Consider the following 19,974-nt stretch of genomic DNA (forward strand, 5'->3'; position numbering starts at 1 on the left):
TGATACCTATTATGTGAATAACCCCTCCTTAGATGTAGCCCCCTTCTGCAGTGCACAACCTGTACAACCATATGTGACACAGGCTGTGATGAGTATAATATCATCTAGGGAATCCGTGTGCTTGAATGTAACTGTGTCCAGATAGATCGTAGCTCCTTGTCAGAAACTCAGCATTTCATAACCATTATAATCACTATGGCTTCTGTCCAGATGATTTCTCTCTCTTTTTTTTTGGCCACATGCGCAGCCCCTTGTGGGATCTTAGTTCCTCAACCAGGGATTGAACCCGGGCCCTCAGCAGTGAGAGCATAAAGCCCTAACCACTAGACCATCAGGGAATTCCCTCCAGATGATTTCTGAATTCACTCAGAGAAGATGTCACTCAAGGATTTCATCTCTGCCTGGGCTCAGGATTCTGGGGGTGGCAGGAGGCTCAGGGTGAGAAACCAAGACAGAAGGTAAGGGGCTCAGTCAACCAGCAGGGGGTCTCAGTTAAGCAAGACAGGTGGGACCCTCACCCTGAGGCACCTTGACTTTCTTTTCTGGGGTTGTAGAGAAAGTACTTAGACCTCCCTTTCAAAGTCATTGCTGGATAGAGACACATTTGCAATAAAAAAGATTTTTCTTGCCTTTTGACTCAGTTCAACAATGTTATATACAAGCCACCTCAAAAAGACAAAACCTAACATCTTCCCAAACCACCCCCATGTGCCCCCGGAATTAAACAAACCCGCTCAAACACGAACCGAATCAATGTGGTGACTAACAGTGTTTCAGTGAAGTGATATCTAGTTCTTCATACGGAGAATTTTGAAGAGCACATGTAAATACAACAATAATTCATTTCTCGGAAATTCCCTGGCGGTCCAGTGGTTAGAACTCGGCATTTCCACTGCAGGGGGCACAGGTTCAATCCCTGGTTGGGGAACTAAGATCCCGCAAGACAGTCGGCATGGCCAAAAAAACAAAAAACAAAAACAATAATTCATTTCTCAACATTCTGTATTGAATTATTATAGATAGTTAGAAGAATTTATCTCACACATACTTAAAAGAATACTATGAAGAATTTATCTCACACATATTTAAAAAAATACTATCAGGTCACTAATGATTCTTTAGATCATGCTTCAGGGCTTACAAACAACTATAGTTTATTCCAACTGTTTTCAGGTGCAGTCAAGTGAGTTTAATGTTCTCTGCGTCCTCCCAGCACTGCCTGTAGACCCTTGTGTGATGATGGAAAAGTTCTGCACATGGGTCTCCAACACACACCTGTGGAATGCAGCTAATGAGACTAAGGAACTAAACTTTATAGTTGATTTAAATTGAGGGCTTCCCTGGTGACGCAGTGGTTAAGAATCCGCCTGCTAATGCAGGGGACACAGGTGCAAGCCCTGGTCCAGGAAGATCCCACATGCCGCGGAGCAACTAAGCCCATGTGCCACAACTACTGAGCCTGAGCTCTAGAGCCCACGAGCCACAACTACTGAAGCCCGCACGCCTAGAGCCCATGCTCTGCAACAAGAGAAGCCACCACAATAAGAAGCCCATGCACTACAACGAAGACCCAACGCAGCCAAAAATAAAACAAATAAAAATGAAATTGAATTGATTTAAACTTCATTTTAAATAGTTACCAGCGGCTAATGGTTACCATATTAGACAGTGCAGCTTACAGACGTTTTTCCATCTGCCAGGAATGCCTTATTTCTGGCTTATCCATTGGTGAAACTCTTACAGTTGAATGAATGAATGAACGAATGAACAAATGTTACTGTTAGACCCTGAATATAGCTGACACAGAGCAATAAAAATACTTAATGCTGACAGTAGAAAGCACTGAATTTCACTGTTTCATGAAGCCCCTGCGCCTAGAGCCCAGGCTCCACAAAAGAGAAGCCACCAAGACGAGAAGCCCGCGCACCTCAAGGAAGAGTAGCCCTGCTCGCTGCAACTAGAGAAAAGCCCGCACGCAGCAATGAAGACCCAATGCAGCGAAAAATGAATAAATAAATAAATAAATTTATTTTTAAAAAAAGATGAGAAAAAAATTTCACTCTACATTTTCAGGCTAATTTGCTTTCAGCTTTTAGGGCAAAAAAAAAAAAAAATGCCATGATAATTTAAAATATTTAACAGGCAGTCGCTGCATTTCATGGTATTTTTCCGGGCAGAAGAGGTGAAAGGTTTTCACAGTGCCTAATAAATTACTTATTAGATAAACCAAGTGTTGCTAAGCTGGGGTAGGTATCCAGTGCTTGTAACACCTATGGTGTACTTGAGTAAACTTTTACAAATAAACAGTAACTATAGAACTAATAGTGGTAGATCCATCGTACACCAGGTGTTAGGGAATGAATTGTGTCCCCCAAATTCAAATGTGGAAGCCCTGACCCCCAGGACCTCAGAATGTGACAGTGTTTGGAGACGGGGGATTAAATTAAAAGGAGGCCTTGCGGGTGGGTCTTCATCCAATGTGACTCATGTCCTCATAAGAGGAGAAGATTAGGACACACAGGGTGCCATGCCCAGAGGGAGACCATGAGAAGGGGTAGCAGAGAGCAGCCAAACCAAGGAGAGGCCTCAGAAGAAACCACGCCTGCCCACACCTTGATCTTGAAGTTCAGCCTCCAGCACATTGAGAAGTAAATTTCTGTTTTTAAGCCACCTAGTATGTGGTACTTTGTTACGGCTGCCCTAGCAAACTAGTACTCAGCGACTAGGGAAGGCCTTCTGGAGAGGGGTGGCCAGGCTAAGAGGACAGTAGGAAAGATCATTTTAGGAAAAGAGAATAGTGTGCTGAGAAGGCCTGGAGGTGAGAGAGACTTGAAAGCAAGTATGGCCAGGGCACGACGTGCTGGCAAGGAGGGCAAGGGGAGGGGTGGTGTCGTGGACATTTGTGCATGGACATTGTTCGCTGCCCAGCATCTGACACCCTTTGTATTCTAGGAGGATCCCAAAATGGGTGGAAGGAAGCTTCGGGGAGCAGATACCCTCCGTCTGAGCTCCCTGGAAGCCAGAACACGGCCTTTGACCGACACCAGCAAGCTGGCATTCCCATCTGGGGCTCAGACCCAGGAAGAAGGCAGACAAAGGGCAGGGTGGTTAGAAACGGTTCACAGTGGCTATGATGGAACCAGGGTCCAGTGGTAAAGTGGTACGTGCCAGAGCACAGCTGTGTGACAGCGCGTCCACCGGCAAGAAGGCCTCAAGGTATTGAGATGGCAGGGCCACAGCAGCCGACTAAGCAGGGCGACCAACTGGTCCTGGTTTGCCTGAGCAAACGGGGAGGGCTGGTCATGACTCTGGCAGCTCGCTCCCGTGAGACGACTTTGGCTGGGTCTTGCCTGCCTGAGCTGCTGTTGCTTTTCCAAACCTTGTTCCTCAACCTCTCTGACAATTCTGAGTTACCCAATATCGAAAAAAAAAAATTCCTTTTCTGCTTCAGTTAGCAAGAATTGATTTTTCTTGGCTGCAACAAAGAATCCTGTGTCCTGACCCCTGAAGAGCCTTGTAAGGCACAACATGGAGTTTAGACTTTGTCCAGATGTCAAGGCCAGGGGGAAGAGAGGGCAACAAAAGGTTCTGAGCAGAGAACAAGGTGATCGGATTTTCACTGAAGTGTGATCACTTTGGCTGCAGTGTGGAAAATAGACTGAGTGACAGCAAGAGAGAAGATGGAAGAGTGCTGAGGAGGCAGTGAGAAGAGTCCGGAAGTGAAGGAAACCAGGCGGCAAGAGCACCCGCGAGGCCTCCTTTTAACTTAATCCCTCTTTAAAGGCCCCGTCTCCAAATACTGTCACAGTCTGAGGTCCTGGGGGTCAGGGCTTCCACATTTGAATTTGGGGGCCACGATTCGGTCCCTAACACCTGGTGTACGTGAGGTCCTGTGGATCTACCACTATCAGAGCTCATAACACAGTTTTATAGTTACTGTTTATTCGTAAAAGTTTACTCAAGTACACCATAGGTGTTACCAGCACTGGATTCCCACCCCAGCTTGGCAACACTTGGTTTATCTAATAAGTAATTTATTAGGCACTGTGAAAACCTTTCACCTCTTCTGCCCAGAAAAACACCACAAAATGCAGTGATTGTCTGCTGCCTAGCCCTCCAGGTTGGAAGTGATGGAAACAAGAATCTCTGTTCTCTCTGGAGCTTATATTTTAGTAATATGAGCTATGTGACCTTAACATTTTGTCTGCCGATGTAGGCATGTGCTTAATAAATAGTAGCTTCAGTTATGGCATGTAGGATCTTTAGTTGCGGCATATGAGCTCTTAGTTGTGGCATGTGGGATCTAGTTCCCCGACCAGGGCTCGAACCCGGGCCCCCCTGCATTAGGAGTGTGCCTGGCTGCAACTAAAGAGCCCGCATGCCACAAGGAATATCCCGCGTGCCACAACTATGACCCGATGCAGCCAAGTAAATAAATAAATATATTTTAAAAATAGTAGCTTCATTACAACATTTAAAATGAAGGGGAGTTCCCTGGTGGCGCAGTGGTTAAGAATCCGCCTGCCAATGCAGGAGACACGGGTTTGAGCCCTGGTCCGGGAAGATCCCACATGCCGCGTAGCAACTAAGCCCGTGTGCCACAACTACTGAGCCTGCACTCTAGAGCCTTCAAGCCACAGCTACTGAAAGCCCGTGAGCCTGGAGCCTATGCTCCGCAACAAGAGAGGCCACCGCAATGAGAAGCCCGCGCACCACAACGAAGGGTAGCCCCCGCTCACGGCAACTGGAGAAAGCCCAGGCGCAGCAAAGAAGACCCAACCCAGCCATAAATAAATAAATAAATAAATTAATTAATTAATTAATAAAAGAATAAATAAAATAAAATGAAGGAGATGATCATGAGCACTCCCTGGGCAAATAACTGTATCATACTTAAAGGGCAACCAAGTTTAAAGGAACTTGAATTTGTTTCCAATTAAACAAACAAAAAGAAATCAGGACTTTCTTGGTGGTCCAGTGGGTAAGGCTCCACGCTCCCAATGCAGGGGGCCAAGGTTCGATCCCTGGTCGGGGAACTAGATCCCGCACGTTGTCACTAAGGAGTCTGCATGCTGCAACTAAAGATCCTGCATGCTGGGCTTCCCTGGTGGCACAGTGGTTAAGAATCCACCTGCCAATGCAGGGGACAGAGGTTCGAGCCCTGGTCCGGGAAGATTCCACATGCCGTGGAGCAACTAAGCCCGTGAGCCACAACTACTGAGCCTGTGCTCTAGAGCCTGCGTGCCATGACTATTAAGCCCGCGTGCCACAAATACTGAAGTCCACACGCCTAGAGCCCATGCTCCGCAACAAGAGAAGCCACCGCAATGAGAAGCCTGTGCACCACAACGAAGAGTAGCCCCTGCTCGCTGCAACTAAAGAAAGACTGCGCGCAGCAACGACCCAACGCAGCCAAAAATAAATAAACAAATAAAATTTTAAAAATAGATCCTGCATGCTCCAACTAACAGCCAAAATAAATAAATAAATAAATATTTTTTTAAAAAATCAAGGGAGCTGGAAATTTACAGCCTGGAGATCTAAACAGATAATGAAAATGGTTTCCATATATCGAAGTGCAGTGATTTGAAGGGCTCTACAGTGTTCAGGAATTAATTCACCAAACATGTAGTGAACAGCTACTTTGAGCCAGGCTGGGTAGCTAGATACTCTCAAGAGCTGTGTAAGACTTTACCAGATCTCCGAGCTGACAAGCTAACAGGGTGTCCTGACAGCTGGCAGAAACACCTGGTCAGAGACAGAGGACCTTATTGTCACAGCCCAGCAAGCAGCCTGAGCTTCACAATCCCTGTGCCCACTCACCTCCCCAGTCCCACAGGGGTAGCCCAGGCGGCTGCTGCACGCACAGTGAGTTTGTGTCACAGCTGAGGGACCCTAAACTTTGGAAACCTCAGTTTTTTATGATGAACTGCAGGCCAGCACGGTGCTCAGACATCATCCCTAACATGCCAGAGGGCACAACCCGCCTTTTGCACTGGAGGGAGACAACATCTCAGTCTTCCAAAGCTGTTCCCTATACAAACATCGTCAAAAAATACTCGTATTAGTTGTATTAGTATTAGAGAATACATATTAGTCGACACAGTGGGAGGGAAATGACTTTAAGGAATCAGCTCAGGCAGCTGTGGGAGCAGCTGGAGACCCAGGGCAGAGCTGATGTTGCAGCTGAGTCTGAACGCGTCTGAGGCAGAATTCCCTCTTCCTTGGGGACCTCAGTCTGTTCATTCTTAAGCCCTTCAACTGATTGGGTGAGGCCCACCCACATTATGGAGGGTAATCTGCTTTGCTCAAAGTCTGCTCATTTAACTGCTGTCACATCTGAAAAACACCTTCACACCAACATGACTGGTGTTTGAAAAAAAAAACTGGGTACCACGGTCCAGCTGACAATTACATTAACCATCACAATGGTCCGAACAGAAGCAAGAGACTCATGGAGAATTGTCTCTCAACATGTACTTAAAGTTTAAAACTCACTAATTACACTGGTGTCTTTAGACGCCTCCCCGCCAATTTATTTTGAAAATTTAAGACAAACTTTAATGATGTGAACCGGTTATGAACTTCATTCCTCGTTCTCTTGCTGAGCATCACTCAGGCTGGGTGCCGGCCTTGGCGCGTCTCGGGCCGCCCTCGAGGTGTCCAGGGCAGGAGCACAGGACAGGACAGGACCACGACGTGCGCGGGGCCGCGCGGGCGGCCTGGGCTCTAGCCGGGACCGGGGGGAACCGCGGGGGGCGGGGTCCAGACAGCCAGAGCTGCCCGGACGCGCTTCCAGGGCTCACAGGCTAGTGCGGCGGCCACCGGAGCTATTCACAGCAACCAGCACCACCCGCCGGTGATCTGCCTTCCGGATGATTTCATCAGGATCTAGGAGACGTGGGCTTCCCCCCAGTTCCTGTCCCACGCACCGCCCGCCAGGACCGCCTCCGCGGGGCCCCTCGCCTCCAGCTCCCTCCCTGGGGCCGGCCCCGCCCCTCTCCGCTCAGGCCCCTCCCCGCCCTCCAGACTCGGCCCCGCCCCCTCGCGGAGCACTGTGGGAGCGGCTTCCTTGGAATCGCGCGTGGCAACGTCCCGGCTGCGCAGCTCTCCGCCGAGTCCCGGAAAGGCCGCTCCGACCCTGCAGCCTTCGCGGTCTCCCTGCTCCCCTCGCCGCGAGGTAGGAGAGGGCCTGGGGCGGCGCGGGTGCCCGCCGCCCTCCGGGGGGGCCGTGTGAGGGGCGCGGGGGCTCTGCCCCTCCCCCGCCGCCGGCCCGCGCGGCCCCCGAGCCCCTGACCCAGCGTTCGTGACGAGAAGCTCGGAAATCCCCGGGAAGGCTCGGCGGGTGAGGGAGGCACGAGCTCGGGCCCCGTCTCGCGGAGGTGGGCATTCCCGGGCCGGAGTCAGTCCGCTCCACTGGGCGGCCGGGCTGTCCGGTGCGGTCCCCGGGGGGGCGGGAGGCCGCAGGTGGGGACGGGGGCGGGGCCCCGGGGAGGCGGGGTGGGGGTCGCTTCCCGCGCTCAGTCCAGACGGCGCGAGCTTGGGAGCTGCCTTGGCAACAGAACCCGGGAAACCCGGGCCGTGGCGGACCTCCGCCGCCTTAGCTGTTCCCTGGGTGCTTCACCTTTCCCCACCGCACCCTACTCTCCGCGTCGGGCAGCCCGAGTCTCTCTCAGGTCTGAACTTTTTTGGTCTGGGGACAGCCCAGCAGAAAGGATCTCCAGTTGTAAAAGCTGCTTGTTGTTCTGAGAGACGTGTAAGCTAAATTGACTTAAATGGGGCTTGTAATCAGGTGGTTCCTGTTGAGCACAATGGTCCTCACAGCGTGGTTCCCGGGGCAGCAGCAGGAGCAACGCTTGGGAACTTGTTAGAAACCCACATTCCAAGGGGTGGAGGGGGTGATGGCGACTCCCGCCTGAGACTTGGTGAATCAGAAACCGGTATGGGGGAGTGGCAGTCTGATTTTAACAAGCCCTTGGGTTTCTTTCGTTTTTTCAAAATTACTTTGCCTATCAGTTTAGCATAGATTTGTTTGTTGTTGTTTTGGCCGCGCGGCATGGCACGTGGGATCCTATTTCCTGGACCAGGGATCGAACCCAGGCCCCCTGCAGTGGAAGCGTGGAGCCCCAACCACTAGACCGCCAGGGAAGTCCCAGCCCTTGGGTTTCTGACACACGCTGACCTTTGAGAACCACTGGTGTCCCATTACCTGACTTAAAACTTTTAAGTTAAAATATTTTGTATGTCTTCTATCACTGACAATATTTTGGGGGGTTATTTTGGAATGAACATTTCTATATGATTGACATTTGCTCTCATAGTGAATTTTCATCTCCAAAAAGTAATGAGAAATTAACTCTCAAGACCTAAATCTAAGAGCTAAAGCCATAAAACTCTTAGAAGAAAACAGGTGTAAATCTTCTTGACCTTGGATTAGGCAGTGGTTTTTTAGCTGTAACACCCAAAGCACAAACAACCAAAGAAAAATATATGTGTGCATCATCAAAATTAAAAACCTTTGTGCTTCCAAGGACACTGTCGAGAGGTAGAAAGAGTGCACAGAATGGGAGAAAATAGTTCATAGTCATTTATCTGACAAGGTCTAGTATCAAGAACATATAAGGGATTCTTTTTTCTTTTTTGGCTCTGCCAAGCACTGAGTCCTAACCACTGGACCGCCAGAGAATTCCCCATAGTGCAGTAGTTTTTTAAAAAAATATTTATTTACTTTTATTTTTTGGCTGTGTCAGGTCTTAGTTGTGGCATGCAGGATCTTTAGTTGTGACGTGCAGGATCTTCGTTGTGGCGCGTGGGATCTCTAGTTGTGGCTTGCGTGGTTTGTAGTTGCAGCACACGGGCTTAGTTGCCCTGTGGCAAAAGGGATCTTAGTTCCCTCACCAGGGATCGAACCCAGGTCCCCGGCATTGAAAGGTGGATTCTTAACCACTGGACCACCCGGGAAGTCTTGCAGTAGCTACTCATAGTAGTCAAAAGTGGAAACAATCCAAATGTCCATTAACTAATAGACAAAATGTTGTATATCCTTATGATGGAATATTATTCAGCCATAAAAAGGAATAAAGTACTGATACATGCTATACTGTGGATGACCCTTGAAAAAATGCTAAGTGAAAGAAGCCAGACACAAAAGGCCACATATTGGATGATTCCTTTTATGTGGAATGTCCAGAATCGGCAAATCCTCTGAGACAGGAGGAGGGAGAAATGGAGAGTGACTGCTAAAGGGCCCCAGGGTTCTTCATGGGGTGATGAAATGTTCTGGAATTGGATAGCGGTGATGGCTGCACAACGTTGTGAATATACTAAAAACCACTGAATGGTACTTAAAGGGTAAATTTTATGGTATGTGAATTATATCAAAAGATTAATAATTTTATTATTAAAGTAATGTTAAAAGTTTATGAGTAGCCACATATATTTGGCATTTTACTGAGCAATAAGATTAAGCTGAAACTTTTGTAGGAATTTACTGACACAATATTGTACAAGCTTTAAAGATAATATGTATTTTGAGATACACAGAGTAATTCAGTACTACATTTCTTGGGTAACTAGACAACCCCCTTCCCAAATTGCCAAAAATATTGACTCAATTTGAATGAGTCGTCTTCTGGGAATTCTTCCCCAGTTCTCTAGTAATTACGACATTTATAGTATATGTACACAATAATTACATTTCTCCCATGCTTCTATTTTACTTTGCTTTGACATCTATTTCATCTTGTTTTGTACTTTTTTCACATTTTATTATGAAAATTTACTCTGCAAATCTACATCAAATTTTTTTTTTTTTTTTTTAACTTTGGGTTTATTTATTTATTTATTTTTATGGCTGTGTTGGGTCTTCGTTTCTGTGCGAGGGCTTTCTCTAGTTGCGGCAAGTGGGGGCCATTCTTCATCGCGGTGCGCGGGCCTCTCATTATCGCGGCCTCTCTTGTTGCGGAGCACAGGCTCCAGACTCGCAGGCTCAGTAATTGTGGCGCACGGGCCCAGTTGCTCCGCGGCATGTGGGATCTTCCCAGACCAGGGCTCAAACCCGTATCCTCTGCATTGGCAGGCAGATTCTCAACCACTGCGCCACCAGGGAAGCCCTCTACAGCAAATTTTAAAGAATTTTTCAGTGAACATCATACCTGCTACATAGATTATACCATTAACAATTTTTTGTACTCGCTTTATCACTTAGCAATCCTTTTATCCATCTTATTTTTACGCATTTCAAACTAAATTACAGATACTGTTTGCCCTTAAATATTTGAGTATGTATATTAATTATAGTTCAGTATTTGTTTATAGATTTTTCTTTCAAGAAAAAATTTACAAACAGTAAAAAGCAGAAATCTCAAGTACGCGTTTACTGAGTTTTTGCAAATGCGTACACCTGTGTAACCAAATCACCTGTCAAGATATAGAACATTTATCACTTCAGAAAATTCTGTCATGCCCTTTTCATTCAGTCCCTACCCCCCACCTCTAAGAAGCAACTAGTGTTCTGATTGTTTTCTGCCATGGTTTTGCCTGTTCTAGGACTTGAAACATACATTAGGTACTGTTTTGTGTGAGGCTTCTTTCGCTCAGCATAACTGAGATTTTTATGTATTGTTACAAATGTCATCAGTGCACTGTTTTTTATTGCTGAGTAGTACTTCATTGCATTAAATATGCCACCTTTTGCTTATCCATTCTATTGATGGGTATGGTCTGTTTCCAATTTTTGGATATTGTGAATAAAGCTCCTGTAAATACACTTAAATCTTTTTATAGACATATGTTTTCATTTCTCTTGGGTAAATACTTTGGAGTGGAATTGCTGGGTCATAAGAGATATATGTTAATTTCATGAGACTGCCAGATTTTTTCCTTAAGTTGTACCATTTTACACTACCACTAAACAACATATGAGTATTCTGATTGCTCCATGTGCTTGCTGACATTTTGTGTTGTTGGTCTCTTTAATTTAGCCCTATGGTAGGTGTTCGTGATTTCTGCCTTGCATTATAATTGACTATTATATACCTTTCTTCACTTGATACTAAGCTCCTTGAAAATCAGTACAATCAGCTGTGTCTATCACTGTCCTTTTAATGTAGTGGGTGTGGAATAAATGTGAAACAAGTGCAATGAATGAATGTTTTGACACCTAGTTTTTTTAATTAGTTTTATTTTTGGCTGCGTTGGGTCTTCGTTGCTGCACGTGGGGTTTCTCTAGTTGCGGCGAGCGGGGGCTACTCTTCGTCGCGGTGTGCAGGCTTCTCATTGCGGTGGCTTCTCTTGTTGCGGAGCACGGGCTCTAGGCGCGCGGGCTTCAGTAGTTGTGGCTCGTGGGCTCTTGAGCACAGGCTCAGTAGTTGTGGCGCACGAGCTTAGTTGTTCTGAGGCATGTGGGATCTATCTTCCTGGACCAGGGATCGAACCTGTGTCCCCTGCATTGGCAGGCAGATTCTAAACTACTGCGCCACCAGGGAGGTCCCCTCTGTCCTTTTTTTTTTTTTTTAAAGAAGGGAAGGGACAGGAGTCAGCATAGGTGAATTTTTTTTTTTTTAATTTTATTTTATTTATGGCTGTGTTGGGTCTTCGTTTCTGTGCGAGGGCTTTCTCTAGTTGTGGCAAGCAGGGGCCACTCTTCATCGCGGTGCGTGGGCCTCTCACTATCGCGGCCTCTCTTGTTGCGGAGCACAGACTCCAGACGCGCAGGCTCAGTAATTGTGGCTCACGGGCCCAGTTGCTCCGTGGCATGTGGGATCTTCCCAGACCAGGGCTCGAACCTGTGTCCCCTGCATTGGCAGGCAGATTCTCAACCACTGCGCCACCGGGGACGTCCCCCCTCTGCCCATTTTTTAATCGAGTTTTTGTTGTTGTTGTTGAGTTGCATGAGTTCTTTGTATATTTTGGATATTAACCCCTCATCAGATATATGATTTGCAGATATTCAGTAGGTTGCCTTTTCATTTTGTTGATGGTTTCATTTGCTGTGCAGAAACTTTTAAGTTTGATATAGTCCCACTTATCTATTTTTAGTTTTGTTGCCATTGCTTTTGGTGTCAAATCCAAAAAAAAAAATCACCAAGACCGATGTCAAGGCACTTACTGTTTATGTTTACTTCTAGGAGTTTATGGTTTCAGGTCCTTAATCCATTTTGAGTTGATTTTTGTTTATGGTGTAAGGTAGGGGCCCAGATTTATTTTTTGTATGTGGCCGTCCAGTTTTCCCAACACCATTTATTGAAGAGACTGTCCTTTCCCCATTGTATATTCTTGGCTCCTTTGTCATAAATCAGTTGACCATATATGCATGGGTTTTTTTGGGGTCTCTGTTCTGTTCCATTGACCTTTGTGTCTGTTTTGATGCCTAGTTTTAAGAATTTGACCTGAAAAAAAGTTTAAGCCATAAACACATGTAGAGATAAATTTGACCAGGAAGGTTGTTAAATAGTTATACTTTATTTCAATTAACAATTATTTCTTATTCCAAGAATACATTTACAGCAGTGATTTTTCATAGGTACAAATGATGCAAAATGTACACCTGGCCCCAGAGACAGATGAAGATGATCTTTATTCTGGTTATAATGACTACAATCCAACCTATGATACCGAGGTAAAAAAAAAAAAATTTGTGTTTTTTTTTTTTTTTTTTTTTTTTTACATTGGTCTTTGCTAACCAGCTGGTTCATGAAAATTTTGGATTTGAGGGTTCTGCTTTATCATGCTTTAGATTAAGTAAGTTGATTAAAAGCCTAGAAAAGTGCTATTACTGAAGACTGTACTAACTTCTACCAATAGTAATAATAGCAGCATAAAGATGTGAAAAAGTTTATGGAAAAGAATTAGGATCAATTATATACTTGTATTCTTCTGTACTAATTATCTGAATATGTAAGTTACAAGACTTAGATCACTTGAAGTACCTAAAATCAGTTTTTTTAATGTTCTAAATTTGAAATGTCATATAGTTATTTTTCTTCTTTGAATTAAATTATACAAGTATTTTATAGAAAAATTAGAGAATAGAAATAAATATAAAGAAAAATTAAAATCATAGAAACTGTCACCACCCAGAGATAAACATTAACTAACTCACAGTGCTTAACGCTAAATGTTTCCCTATGCACATATGTATGTGTATATGTATACTGTATATGTTTTTGGATAAAATGGTATCATTGTGTACTGTTTTGTCACCTGCTTTTTCCCTTTTATGAATATTCGCTTATGTCAACAAACCTATATCTGCTTAATATTTAGTAGTATAGTAATTACAGGATGAAATTGTTACTAAGACAAATACTTGAATATTTTAAATCTGTTTACATTATTGTGAGAGTTATAGTTTCCAAATTGTAAAAGACAAAAACCAAAGAAAACTCTTTATAAAGTTATCTTGAATTAGCATGTGAAAGAAAGTAAGGATGAAGGATGTGGGCGTTAATTTACTTGCTAGTATTTAAGAATCAAATATTAGCATTTAGAGGACTTTAAACTAATTTAGGAAATCTCATTCTAGAGTTTTTCATATGGCTTTCAGTCATTTTTGAATTGTTTTTTCCTCTGGAGAAAAATGTTTGCCTGTGAATTTGAGACCTAGAGAGAAAGCAAGAAAATAAAATAGAAATCATTCACTTACTCTATATGAAATAAAAATCTAGGAGATACTGCTCATCATAGAAAATTTGAAAAATACATAAGATGGGAGAAAAAAATAAAATGACATGAATACTGTTACCTGAAGATCACCTGTATTACACATATCACCCAATGTTTTGCTGTATTCCCGTGTCTTTTAATATATTCAGGTTTTTCCCTCCCTGTATACAAACACTTATACATACACGGATATGATTACATAGACTAGTTTTTAAAAATTTGTATTAAAGCATGGGCATTTTCCTAAGCTAGTATAAATTATGAAAACCATTGAATCTCCCCCTTTCTCCCAGTCGTAAAAGTTATATGTATAAAAAAAAAATATGTGCTCATTGTTGAAAAACAAAATTACCCATAATACCAGCAGTCAGAAATGAGTACGGTTAACATTTTGTTGCTTTTGTCTTTCCTTCATGCATACACATACAATTTTCTTTTAGCGTGTTTGGAATTGAACTAATGTTTACTTTTCTGTTTGCTTATTTACATTCGGCTGCATCATAAACAAAGTTTCATGGTACTAAAAATTTAAATATAATTTTAATGGCTGCATAATACCGACTATATACAGTTGATTATTTTCTGACTATAGGATAATTATTTATATAGTTTTCTGCCCCTATTAATAACAATAGCACAATGAGTAATTTTATGCATAAATAATTTTCTCTATTGTGATCAAACATTTCCTTGGGTAGAGTCCCACAAGTGGAATTAATATATCATCATGATCATTCTTGAAAACATCAGAGAAACTTCCTAACTCTTCAGGTCATCACAGTGTGGCTTCATTATTTAACTTGAAGCAAATATTCGGAATATCATACACAAAAATAAATCACACAGTAAAATAAAAAATTTGGTTTACCCATGGTTTTCTTTTATTTTAATTAATTGGAGTAATTAATATATAACTGAATGACTTGAAACAGTTCCTAAGGTGTTCATAGATGATGCAAATTGTTAATCAAATCATGAACAAAGGAAAAAATGACAAAAGTTGTGTTGATTTGGTATTTGTAATTGGAGAATTTGTTGTCAATTTTTAGTTTGTCATTGAGACTTCGCCGAGCTGATTAATCAAATTTTACTAATAATTTAGGAATACTGGAAGGCTTTTCCTAAAAGATGTGCCAAGGTAGTATAATTATTTCAAAGGCAGCCCGTGGCTTTGTACTTCGTGTGAAAGTTGCCTGGTTTCTATGGCTGAGACTTGTGTACTTACTTCATTTTATGTAGTTGATATGGAAGGTTATGAAGATTATTTTGAAGGAAAATTAAAGAAGAATCCTTGTACATAATCACATTTAAAGTACATTGTATTAGCATCCTGGTTATACAAACATTTTACTTTAATTGTCTCCAAGGTTTTAAAAAGTTAATTGATATCGACTCCATTTTTTGTGTATTGTTTGTGTTTGTTTTTTAATAATCAGCAAGTTTGTTTCTGTGGGAAGTAGATTGCAGTAAATCAGAGGTGAGTGTGAGTACTGAGCATAGATGTATAGAGGGCTGGAGCCGAACTTGTGCTGCTGAAGGGACAGGGGACAAAGGCTGCTTAGACTGGCAGTTGGAGAGGCTTGGTGCTTTTGAGAGAGGCTAGAATGGCATTTTGTCCAGAAAACTCGGAAACACTGGTATCTTGCACTTGACTAATGTTACTTTCCTCAGATTCCTCAGGGAGAATGTGAGCATAGGTCAGGAATCAGCAAAGCATAGTAACGTTTTATTTCAACGGAGGCTTTGGTTCCAAGTGGCATCACAGGTTGGACCCGGTGGAGCCTAGCCTGGCTCTAGTCTGAATCTCAGACTTTACCTCTCCCGTGAGATGAAAAGCCATTTTCAGTTGGGCAAGCGGAGATGAAACCAGAGCAAGTGTTTGCTCCATTTCTGGGAGAGGATACAGCCTTTTCTGTCCTAAGGTTTTCTCAGGTAAGGCTCCTAGCCATGGTCCAGAATATGGAAGAAGAGAGGGGAGGGAGAGAGGGAAAAAGGATGGGGGGGATTCTCTGTTCCTACCGCTCCAGCTGCTTGGAAAAGAGAAACATAAGAAAGGCCATATCCTTGCAGACTTGATCTTTTAACCACGTGTGTTGATAGCACCCATTTAAACAGTAGCCAGTGAAATGGCCTTAAACTTGACTGACATTGTCAGTACTCCTCTCCCTAAGGGGGGAAGGGGCTTTGGCATTTTGTAGTGTGAAGGGGGATTTGAGGACAGGAGTCCTTGAGCCCTACCCTACCTGGATGTCAGCAGAGGGAGGAAGATGGATTATAGAGGATCGTGAACACCAAACAGTCGAGGTTAAACATTTTAAAAAATTGTCACTTCATGTTGAATGTTAAGTTTGCCTTTTCATTTTAGGAATTGGAGAATGACACAGCTTTTCAGCAAGCTGTGAGAACTAGTCACGGCAGAAGACCTCCAGTAAGTGAATTTTTTTTATTGTGGTAAAAAACACATAATTTACCATATTAACTGTTCTTAAATGTACACGTTGGTAGTGTTAAATTAATTCCCATTGTTGTGAAACAGATCCCTGGAACTCTCTGTCTTCCCAAACTGAAACTCTGTCCCCATTAAACAACAGCCCCCATCTCCCTCCGCCAGCCCCTGGCCCCCACCATTCTACTGTCTTTATGAGTTTGACTATTCTAGGTACCACGTATAAGTGGAATCATACAGTTTTTGTCCTTTTGTGACTGGCTTATTTCATGTAGCATAATGTCCTCAAGGTTCATCCACGGTATAGCCTGTGTCAGGATCTCCTCTCTTTTTAAGGCTGAATAACATTCCATTGTATGGATGGACCACATTTTGTTCCATGGACACTTGGGTTGCTTCCACCTCTTGGCTGTTGTGAATAGTGCTGCTATGAACATGGGTGTGCAAATATCTTGAGACCCTGTTTTCAATTCTTTGGATATATACCCAGAAGTGGGATTGCTGGATCATATGGTAGTTCTATGTTTAATTATTGGGGGAACCTCCATACTGTTTTCCATAGTGGTTACACCATTTTACAATCCCACCAACAGTGCACAAGGGTTCCAGTTTCTCTACACCTTCACTAACACTTGTTATTTTCTATTTTTTTGATAGTAGCAACTTTAATGGGTATGAGGTGATTCTCATTGTGGTTTTGATTTGCATTTCTCTGATGATTAGTGATGTTGACTATCTTTTCATATGGTCTTTGGCCATTTGTATATCATCTTTGAAGAAATGTCTGTACAAGTACTTTGCCCATTTTTTAACTGGGTTATTTGATTTTTTTGTTGTTGAGTTGTAGGAATTCTTTATTGGGTATATGCTTTGCAGATATTTTCTCCCATTCTATAGGTTGCTTTTCTTAAATTCTGTTGATCGGGTTCTTTGACACACAAAAGTTTTTATATTTGATGTAGTCCCATTGGTCTGTTTTTGCTTTTGTTGCCTGTGCTTTTTGGTGTTATAGCTAAGAAATCATTACTAAGTCCAATGCCATGGAATTTTCCCCTATGTTTTTTTTCTAGGAGTTTTATAGTTTTAGGTCTTTTTACGTTTGGGCCTTTAATCCATTTTGAGTTCATTTTTGTATGTGATACAAGATTAAGGGTCTGATTTCATTCTTTTGTGTGGATATCCAGTTTTCCCAGCACCATTTGGGAGAGACTGACCTTTCCACATTGTATGGTCCTGGCACCCTTGTTGAAGATCATTTGACCTTTTTTTTAAAAAAATATATTTATTTATTTAAAAAATTATTTTATTTTTATTTATTTATTTTTTTGGCTGCGTTGGGTCTTCGTTGCTGCACGCGGGCTTTCTCTAGTTGGGGCAAGCGGGAGCTACTCTTCGTTGTAGTGCGTGGGCTTCTCATTGCGGTGGCTTCTCTTGTTGCGGAGCACGGGCTCTAGGCTCGTGGGCTTCAGTAGTCGTGGCATGTGGACTCAGTAGTTGTGGCTCACGGGCTCTAGAGCGCAGGCTCAGTTGTGGCTCACGGGCCTAGTCGCTCCGCGGCATGTGGGATCTTCCCAGACCAGGGCTCGAGCCCATGTCCCCTGCATTGGCAGGCGGATTCTTAACCACTGCGCCACTGGGGAAGCCCCTGTCCTCACTTCTGACACCAGTTGCAAAACCACCTTCAGCGCCGGTCCTTTTCTGAAAGGACTCGCAGAACTCGCTGAAAGCTGGTATGCTTACAGTTTATTACAGGGGAAGGATACAGGTTAAATCTGCCCAGAGAAGAGAGACACGGGGCACAGTCTCGGGCGGTCCAAACGTGGGGCTTGTGGTCATCCTTTCCCTGTGGAGCTCTGGGTGGCACTAACCTCCCAGCCACTCTGAGTGGTGGCGGTACTTGGGAGGATTGCCAGCAAGGAAGCCCTCCCACCACTCTGGTGTCCAGAGTTTTCATGGAGCTCCGTCACATACTGTCCTCATGGCTGCCCGTTACTCTCCAGCCCCTCCTGGAGGTTCAGGCTCATAAGTCTGGAGTTTAGACTGTCTGGTGGCCAAAGCCCCCAGGCAAACAGGGGTGTGTCAGGCAGGACATTCCAGGGGCTTGCAGATCTCCTCCCAGTAGCAAAGGGCAAAGCCAGACCTCTCTTAGGGTGAAGTCAATTCTTGACTACACATTCCACAAGCTATATTTTAATTTTGAGTTTACCTTCATTATGGAAAGAAAATTGTAGGTCAAGTTCTTGCACTTGGCTAATGACAAGGCCGTAAGCTTTTTGAGGAGGCAGACTGTCTTATTGTTCTTTCTTTGCCTGCTGTGGGTCCTCCACAGATCTTTATCACATGACTTAGTAAATAAGCAAACATTGTCTTCAGTTTAGTGATTCTGGGTGTCAGACAGGTGGTAATGTCTCCAGGCTGGCCCTTCATCGATATTTAGAAATGACTTCAGAGATCCTCACGTTATGCTGAGGAAAACAAGCCTGGGGAGGCGAGGTCTCGCACTTACCTATAACCAGGACAGAGGTCAGGTCTCCAGCCGCCTTGAATGATATTTTCATCACACCCTACTTACTATATTAAAGGGGAAAAAATTGTGCAAATGTTATATGAAAGGGACTGGGCTCACTCAAGAGGGACAAAATTGCAGCTAGCTCCAGAGGAACCTAAGGAGGAGAATAAAAGGGACAGAAATAGAAATTACAAGGCATAATGTATTATGTGCTGGAAAAAGAGTATAAATTGCTATGGGACCACAAAGATCAGTTTTTTATCACTAGTTGGGACAATCAGAAGAGGCTGCTTAGAAGATAGGTTTACAGTTGAATATTTAAGGATGTGCACAGTTCAGATTGCCCTTGAGATCTGTGAGGAAAGGCACTGTGGTGAGGGTGCAAGGTGAAGAAAGGCGACAACATAGGATCCAGTCCACCTAAGAGATGAGTCCAGTGCCAAAAATAAAACCCAGAAGAACGGATCTAGTCATTAGTGAGTAGTTAAAAAGAAAAATGGTCTCTTTCCTTCAATTTGTTCTCACAGAAAAATATTGCTGAGACCCACATCCTTCCTTTTCATGTTTTTCCAAGACCTGTTATCTGTCAATTAGGTCAAGTTTGGTAATGGTTTTGTTCAAATTTTCTATATTTTTACTGATTTTTTGGGGGGAGGGGGAACTATAGTTCTATTAATGAGAAAAATGGTCAAATCTTACACTGTGATTGTGGTTTTCTTTCTTTTTTTTAGGTTTTTGATTTATATATTTGGAGGAAAGACATTTAGAATTGTTATATTTTTGTGTTAAATTTACCCTTTTATTGTTATAAAATGTCCTGTCTCTAGTAATGCTGTTTGTCTGTTTTGTCAAATATTAGTATATTGCTAGAGCTACTCAAGCTCTCTTTTGTCTAGTGTTTACATTGTATGTCTTTCCCATCTTTTTGCTTCCAGTATTCTCATATCTATATATTTAAGATGTATTTCTTATTAGCAGCATGAATAGAGCTCTGGGTTTTTTGTTTTTGTTTTAATATTGTCAGATAATCTCCTTCTTTTAGTCTATTTACACTTAATGAAATTACTGATTTGGTTTAAATTTGTTGCCTTAGTATTTGCTTTTTGTTTTTTCCTGCCTTTTTCATGTTTCATTTTCTCTCCTTTCTTATCTTGTTTTGTTTGATTATTTTTTATTATTCCATTTCTCCCTCTGTTATCTTGGGAGCTTACATTCTTTAGCCATTTTTTAGTGTTTTTGTAAAGATTACAATACTCATCTTTAACTTATCAAAGTCTAGTATAATTTAGTATTTTACTACTTTCTGGACAATGCCAGAATTTTACGTTATTTTCAGTTTTCAGTTCTAGAATTT

The 19,974-nt window shown here is 43.1% G+C and overlaps 2 protein-coding genes across 13 annotated transcripts in view; one reads left to right on the forward strand and one right to left on the reverse strand.

Moving 5' to 3' along the window:
- Window positions 1-6,847, reverse strand: part of CRYL1 (crystallin lambda 1) — a 94,754-nt gene extending 87,907 nt beyond the window's left edge. Inside the window, exon 1 of the mRNA XM_059903001.1 lies at window positions 6,560-6,847. Coding sequence (XP_059758984.1) covers window positions 6,560-6,612 — 53 coding nt within the window. The 5' untranslated portion in view covers window positions 6,613-6,847. The remainder of the gene's footprint in view (window positions 1-6,559) is intronic.
- A 197-nt stretch (window positions 6,848-7,044) lies between these two features.
- The window catches only part of IFT88 (intraflagellar transport 88), a 74,959-nt gene continuing 62,029 nt past the window's right edge, over window positions 7,045-19,974 (forward strand). For 8 of the 12 annotated variants that reach the window (XM_059902991.1, XM_059902996.1, XM_059902997.1 and 5 more), the window contains exons 1-3: window positions 7,099-7,180; window positions 12,524-12,619; window positions 16,031-16,093. In XM_059902991.1, the coding sequence (XP_059758974.1) occupies window positions 12,530-12,619; window positions 16,031-16,093 (153 nt within the window). In that variant the 5' untranslated portion in view covers window positions 7,099-7,180; window positions 12,524-12,529. Of the gene's footprint in view, window positions 7,181-7,310; window positions 7,383-12,523; window positions 12,620-16,030; window positions 16,094-19,974 lie in introns of those variants that run through there. The other 4 variants (XM_059902998.1, XM_059902999.1, XM_059903000.1 and 1 more) reach the window with 3 other exon arrangements.

The sequence above is a fragment of the Balaenoptera ricei genome, chromosome 18 (genome assembly GCF_028023285.1).
Source record: "Balaenoptera ricei isolate mBalRic1 chromosome 18, mBalRic1.hap2, whole genome shotgun sequence".
In the NCBI taxonomy this organism is placed as follows: Eukaryota; Metazoa; Chordata; class Mammalia; order Artiodactyla; family Balaenopteridae; genus Balaenoptera; species Balaenoptera ricei.